Source organism: Sinocyclocheilus anshuiensis, unplaced genomic scaffold, assembly GCF_001515605.1.
Source record: "Sinocyclocheilus anshuiensis isolate Anshui unplaced genomic scaffold, SAMN03320099.WGS_v1.1 scaffold1603, whole genome shotgun sequence".
Lineage (NCBI taxonomy): Eukaryota > Metazoa > Chordata > Actinopteri > Cypriniformes > Cyprinidae > Sinocyclocheilus > Sinocyclocheilus anshuiensis.
Window position 1 is genome coordinate 146726 of NW_015548282.1, and position 7283 is coordinate 154008.

The 7283-nt window shown below is 34.1% G+C and overlaps 1 protein-coding gene across 1 annotated transcript in view; it reads right to left on the minus strand.

Annotated features, from left to right (window-relative positions):
* Nucleotides 1-7283, minus strand: part of LOC107655836 (rho GTPase-activating protein 39-like) — a 32186-nt gene that overhangs the window by 2491 nt on the left and 22412 nt on the right. Inside the window, exons 7-8 of the mRNA XM_016443421.1 lie at nucleotides 6750-6841; nucleotides 314-483 (exon numbers count right to left, since the gene is read on the minus strand). Of these exons, the coding sequence (XP_016298907.1) occupies nucleotides 314-483; nucleotides 6750-6841 (262 nt within the window). The remainder of the gene's footprint in view (nucleotides 1-313; nucleotides 484-6749; nucleotides 6842-7283) is intronic.

Below are 7283 nucleotides of genomic sequence, written 5' to 3' on the forward strand. Positions count from 1 at the left end.
CAGGGGGCGGTGGATATTTGTGGCGGTCAATGTGGATATTGTGGATGAGTTCTTCTGTGTCATCACGTTCTATTAGTTCTACAGCTTCAGTTTCGGAACTTTCACGCTTAGTAACACATACAGCTGTTCCCTCACCACAGTGCAACAGTGAAAAGGGACCCCTTTCAAACAGTGTCGCGTTCCGAACCTTGTTTAAGCGACATACACCAGTATTGCGGTATTTAAAAAATTCATATCATAACAAAAATAAACACCGGTATTCGGTATGAACTGGTATACCGCCCAGCACTAATAGATAGATAGACAGTCAGACCTGTAGGAAGCGGATGAGGTAGCAGAGCACCAGTTTGTTGATGTGAGGGAGGTTGAGGACGACGCTGACAGCAGCCACAGGACTGTCATAGTTCAAGATACACTGCTCATAAAACTCATGAGGAATCACCGGCTCCTCCAGCTCTCTGTACCAGAGCTTCAGCAGCGACGCTAGACAGACACAGAGAGAGAGAAACAGAGATGCCTGAGGTCAGAGGTCACAGGACAAAAGGGCGCATCATTTAGTAGGGACACTATGACATGTCCCTACCAAAATCCAGAGACTACTAAATTGTCCCTGGCAATAATTTTGATCAAACAATTAAATATATGTGTATGTAACCACTTTTGTTGTAATTTTGGCAGGCTCTGAAATGCGTCACACCATTGATATTACCTGAGAAGTCTAGAAAACATTTAATAGATGTGCGGAGTAAGAACATATAAGGGAACAGAAGTGTTTCAAACATTCGAGCACAGTTCAGCTGAATGATAAAGTTTACCCTCTTTAACTTTACGTTGTTCTGCTGTTTTGTGTTCAACTGCTTCTCCCATTTGCTCTTTTTACATTGACTATCCCTCTATATAGACTCATACAATCAGATACAACAATCATTTCTCAAATATTTATTACAATATATACTGATAAATTCAACATTCACTTCAATGGTCTGAGAGACTGGATGCTTTCAGCTGATTTCCCATTGAACTGTCAGCAACTGCATGAACTGCAGCTCAAACTATTTCAAAAATAGTGAATTAAGCTAGAAACTCCATCATAATGTTTCCATCTGGGAGGTTGAGGACGACGCTGACAGCAGCCACAGGACTGTCATAGTTCAAGATACACTGCTCATAAAACTCATGAGGAATCACCGGCTCCTCCAGCTCTCTGTACCAGAGCTTCAGCAGCGACGCTAGACAGACACAGAGAGAGAGAAACAGAGATGCCTGAGGTCAGAGGTCACAGGACAAAAGGGCGCATCATTTAGTAGGGACACTATGACATGTCCCTACCAAAATCCAGAGACTACTAAATTGTCCCTGGCAATAATTTTGATCAAACAATTAAATATATGTGTATGTAACCACTTTTGTTGTAATTTTGGCAGGCTCTGAAATGCGTCACACCATTGATATTACCTGAGAAGTCTAGAAAACATTTAATAGATGTGCGGAGTAAGAACATATAAGGGAACAGAAGTGTTTCAAACATTCGAGCACAGTTCAGCTGAATGATAAAGTTTACCCTCTTTAACTTTACGTTGTTCTGCTGTTTTGTGTTCAACTGCTTCTCCCATTTGCTCTTTTTACATTGACTATCACTCTATATAGACTCATACAATCAGATACAACAATCATTTCTCAAATGTATATTACAATATACACTGATAAATTCAACATTCACTTCAATGGTCTGAGAGACTGGATGCTTTCAGCTGATTTCCTGTTGAACTTTCAGCAACTGAACTGCAGCTCAAACTATTTCAAATATAGTCAATTAAGCTACAAACTCCATCATAATGCACAATGTTTCCATCGAAAATGTATTTTGAGCTGCAGCTCGTCATATTAATGGAGTGATTCACTAGTTAGCAGTAAACCGGTTACCTCACCGGAATATGTTCTAGATTTGTGTTGAAATGTTGAAATCTTTGGAATGGAAATATGGATATTTTATTTGTAAACATCATACTTTTTTCGCTTATTTCAGTTTTTTCAGCTTAAGAGGACACATAGGATGAATACAGAGATGCTTTAGATTACTTTAGGATTTACAGAACTTCAGATAGTTTCCATGTACTCGTCTAGATCAACTCTGAATAAAGAAAAGAGACGTTTAGAGCTAGATTTTTGTTTATTTATGTGAAATTTAGCTAGCAGGACACACAAATGAATTAAGTTATATTTTCCTATATTCTCTTTCGAGTAGTCAAACAATCCACAGAAAACATGTTTAAAACAGAAAGAAAAGTCACTTACAAAATGTCTCTGTGTACAAAACAAGTGAATGAATCTTCCTCAGAAGAGACAAAAACAGCAGCTCACTTCAGTGTCTGACTTATATTACAATCACTTCCATAAGCTTTTGCTGAAATTTGGATGAACTCATGAATCTGTTGCTTGACCTCTTCATATTTAAGAAGAGAACTGCAGTTTCCAAAGTCTGACATCGCTTGTTATGATTTTCAAGGGTGTAGAGTTTAGTAGAGATGCTATGACATGTTCCTACCAATATCAGCCACTGCTAAATAATTGTAATCAAACAATTAAATGTCTGTTGTCTGCCATTATGTCCATGCCACAATCAAACCTACACCCTTGACAGGACCTCAACTTCAACCACTGTCCGCATGATGCCGTCTGCTCACACAGTGACAAGAAAATCACAAGCTCTGATTGGCTGCTGTTCACTAATCATCTAGATGCTCAATCAAACCACTCGGAGACATACAGGCTGTTTTCATTAGCAAAGACTTGACTGTTTATTTGACGTGCTGTTGCTGTAGTTTTCGCACCCAATTCATTCAACAATTACACATATCAGGTTATCGTTCAATTTTTCAGCAAATACACTCGACTGCATTGTGCATCTGAATTGTGTTTAACACCAGCTTTCCCTGAGCAGCAATAACGCAAATCACTGCAACTACAGTAATACAAACGTAAATGGATCCGTGAATCCAGCACATTCTATAAAGAGCCTCATTTGTACAAAAGGAAGCGCATTTGCCTAGAAAAGAATGACAATGGATTGATTTAAATACGCATGCAGTGCTATAAGTAAGCTTAGTCATTCGCAAGATTTTGTTGGTAAGATTTCTAATGTTTTTGAAAGAGGTCTCTTCTGCTCACCAAGGCTGCATTTATTTGATGAAAAATACAGTAAAAATTGTCAAATATAATTAGAATTTAAAATAACTGTTTTCCATGTGAATATACACTACCAGTCAAAAGTTTTCGAACAGTAAGATTTTTAATGTTCTTTAAAGAATTCTCTTCTGCTCACCAAGCCTGCATTTATTTGATCAGAAATACAGCAAAAGCACATGTCACATGATCTTCAGAAATCATTCTAATATGCTGATTTGTTGCTCAAGAAACATTTGTTGTTATTAATATTATTAATATTTAAAACAGTTTAGTACATTTTTTCAGGAGTCTTTGATGAATAGAATGATCAGCATTTATCTGAAATTAAAAGCTTTTGTAACGTTATACACTATACCATTCAAAAGCTTGGAGACAGTATACATTTTTTTTGGGGGGGGATTATAGAAATTAATACTTTTATTTAGCAAGGATGCTTTAAATTGATCAACAGTGATGATAAAGACATTTATAATGTTACAACAGATTTCTATTTCAGATAAATGCTGTTCTTCTGAACTTTCTATTCATCAAAGAAACCTGAAAAAATTATACTCGGCTGTTTTCAACATAATAATAATAATAAAAAATGTTTCTTGAGCAGCAAATCAGCATATTAGAGTGATTTCTGAAGATCATGTGACACTGAAGACTGGAGTAATGATGCTGAAAATACAGCTTTGATCACAGAAATAAATTACATTTTAAAATATATTAAAATAGAAAGCAGTTATTTTAAATAGTAAAAATATTTCACAATATTACTGCTTTTGCTGTATTTCTGATCAAATAAATGCATGCTTGCTGAGCAGAAGAGAATTCTTTACAAAAACATTAAAAATCTTACTGTTCAAAAACTTTTGACTGGTAGTGTATATTAAAATGTAATTTATGTCTGAGATCAAAGCTGTATTTTCAGCATCATTACTGCAGTCTTCAGTGTCACATGATCTTCAGAAATCATAATAGAAATAGAAATCTTTAGTAACATTATAAATGTCTTTACTGTCACTTTTAATCAATTTAATGTGTACTCAATGAATAAAAGTATTAATTTCTTCAATTTACTGAGCCTTATATATATTTTTTCATGACAATTTAAGCACATTTCATCCCCCCAAAAATTTGAATCTAGTGAAAATCATTATTGAGAATTATGGGAACTTGTCTAAATGCATTACAGCAATGAGAATTGTGGGATTGAATGTGCTTATTTGAATTAAATTCAAACACCTAATGGTCCTAAAATAGGTTTGCTGTTGTTAAGGCAAATTTCAGATTTACATGCCCACAAATGTCAAGTAATGAAACCAAAGTCTAGTTTGGTGTTTCAGATGGTCAGTTCTTAGCCAGAATAAACTGCAACTTCATTTTCATAGTCTGCTGATTGCATCTGTGAAATAATGGTTCTGTGAACTTGCAGTGCTGCAGTTCAGTAGATCAGTATGATCAGTGAAATCCTGGTCTTCTTAAACCAGTTTAACCGCAGTGTGTCAGCGGCTAATGGCTTCATTATTTCTCATGCTACTAGATTTCCAGAAACGGGTCCGAGGGGAGACACTTGGGTGAATGAATAAAAGCAGTTTTGTAAAAGATAGGCGCCCGCTTCTGGGAACTGCAACAACCTGGCAAATCACAAATCTAATGAGGATCGGCCAGAGACACACAGACGAGTCCGAACGTCTGAGACACCAGAGAACATGCAATTTATTTATTACACATACAAACAGTGCACATCTGAATGATTTCTTATTCATCGGAGATTTAAGAGAGTCTTCAAACGCATTATGTCTGTGGTCTCGTACGTTTAGATCCTGCTGTAATGCTGTAGAAGAAAGCACGGAAGAGAGATTTTGTTGAGGAAAAGGCTCGTAAGAGCTGGTGATCCTCCCGCTGGGTGTGGGAAGTTTGAGCTATTTATATTCAGAGAGAAATGGAGCATTGCAGAACGCCCAAGGCTACAGGTGTGTGTGTGTGTGTGTGTGACAGCATTACACTGCTGGACACTCTCGTTTTAGTACTATTTATGCACTATTATAGTTTCATTCATATTTTGAATTATACTTTGTTTTAATTTTAATTGTAGTTACATTTTTAGGTATTTTGTTCATTTGAAATTTGTATTAGTTTTTGTTTTTCTAAATATTACTGTTAGGGTTTATTTTTATTTCAGTTTTAGTTTTCGATTCAATTTATTTTATTTTAGAATTTTTAAAATACTTTAGACATTTATTTGAGAATTTTAGATACTATGCTGCCTTGGCAACTAACTGAAATAAGTTTTTCGTCTATTTTTTAAAAATGTATTTCAACTTAATTTCAAATGTTTAATCATTTTAGTTTTATTATAACGATAATAACCCTAGAGCTGGACTAATCCCAGCTACTATAACTACAGTCGAAAAATTATTAAGTCATGAAATACTGTGAAAACACTTTTATTCTACGTGCTTGACACGACATGTGCCTTTTAACATAATAAATATGTTTGGTCATATTTCACCACAAAATTAAAAGCTAGAAATAAGAAATAATATTTTGCATAAAGAAAACCTATTTTTAGAAAAGTTGCTGAAATAAGTTTAAGCGTGTCATCTAATATTTTTATAACTTCATTTCAATTAGCAAAAATGTTTAATAATTGTAGTTTTATTTAACAATAATAATCCTGGAGCTGGACTAATCCAAGCTACAATAACTACAGTCAAAATATTATTGTTTAAGTAATAATAAGTTTTATTATACATGCTTGACAATGAAAAATTTTTTTTTTTTACATAATAAATACGTTTGGTCATATTTCACCAAAAATCAGAAGCTAGAAATAAGAAATAATATTTTGCAAAAAGAAAACCTATTTTAGGACCTATTTTAGAAACTAAATGAAAAAGGTGAATAAATGAATTTTATTCATTGAACCAAATTGCTACTCTAAGTCATAAAAATTCTACATCTCAAATTCTACATGCTTGACATGACGTGTTTTTTTTTTTAATTAAAATATGCATTCATTTTTATTTGAGCAATGATTTAAAGAACACTTTTAAATGTTTCACTGATGTAACAAAATAATTTAGTGAAATGTTTTGAAACATTTTGCTCTTGCTTGTTCAACAAACACATTTTTTCCACCACCGTCTGACTGCAAAAACAGCTACAAGTATAAACGTTATCAATAATGCATCATGAACAACCGCTCAAAACAACCAGCAAAAATAATCTGCCGTTCAGCCGTCAGATTCCTAGAAATATGACTGCCATCTTCTTCACTTATATAGATTATTGGAGTGCGTTTTACAAGAAAATACTATTTCATTCTTTCTTATTCAATGTGTTACTTGCCCTTTTTTGTGTAATTATTTGTGAAATTAAACCCTGCACCAATGTTTCAGTCTAATAAACCAGAATAGATTTAGTGCATCATACATTATAGCATTATATGTATGTGCTTACAGTATGCCAAAGGTGCTCGGAGGGTATACTATTTGTAATGGATTTTTGAAACCATGTAACCATGTTAACTATTTGGGCACATGTTTACATCAGACTAAAGGATTGTGGGATACCTGGAATATGTGGGTCCTCCAGGCCGGTTGGTACCTTCCAGTTGTCCACATGTAGTTTCAGAGCATTTACTTCATCAATGTCTCCAGGCACCCTGAGACACGCAAACACAAGATCCACTTCAGGATAAGACAATGAACACTGAATAAACACAGCTTTCTGTAAAATAGACAGAGTACATTGTTTAATATATCATTTTATCTAAAAACAATTTATTCCATATTTATTCAGTTTTCATCTGAATAGCGCTCAGGTTTCTATTATTTTATATATATATATATATCGTAAATCTTTAAATTTAGATTTTTCAAAATATATATATGGGTCAAAGACGAAAAAAGGTTTAAGCATAAAAGCAATACTGCTTTAAATTGTTGTTGTTTTTCCAAAAAAAATAAAATTAAAACGTTTTCCGTTTCATGTAATTGTATTTTTGTTTTTGTTTTTCTGAGCAAAAAAGAAATATCATACATTTTCCCCTGATTTACAGAAGAGACCCACTAAAATGTCATTCAGTGTAACAATCTTGTCAGGCA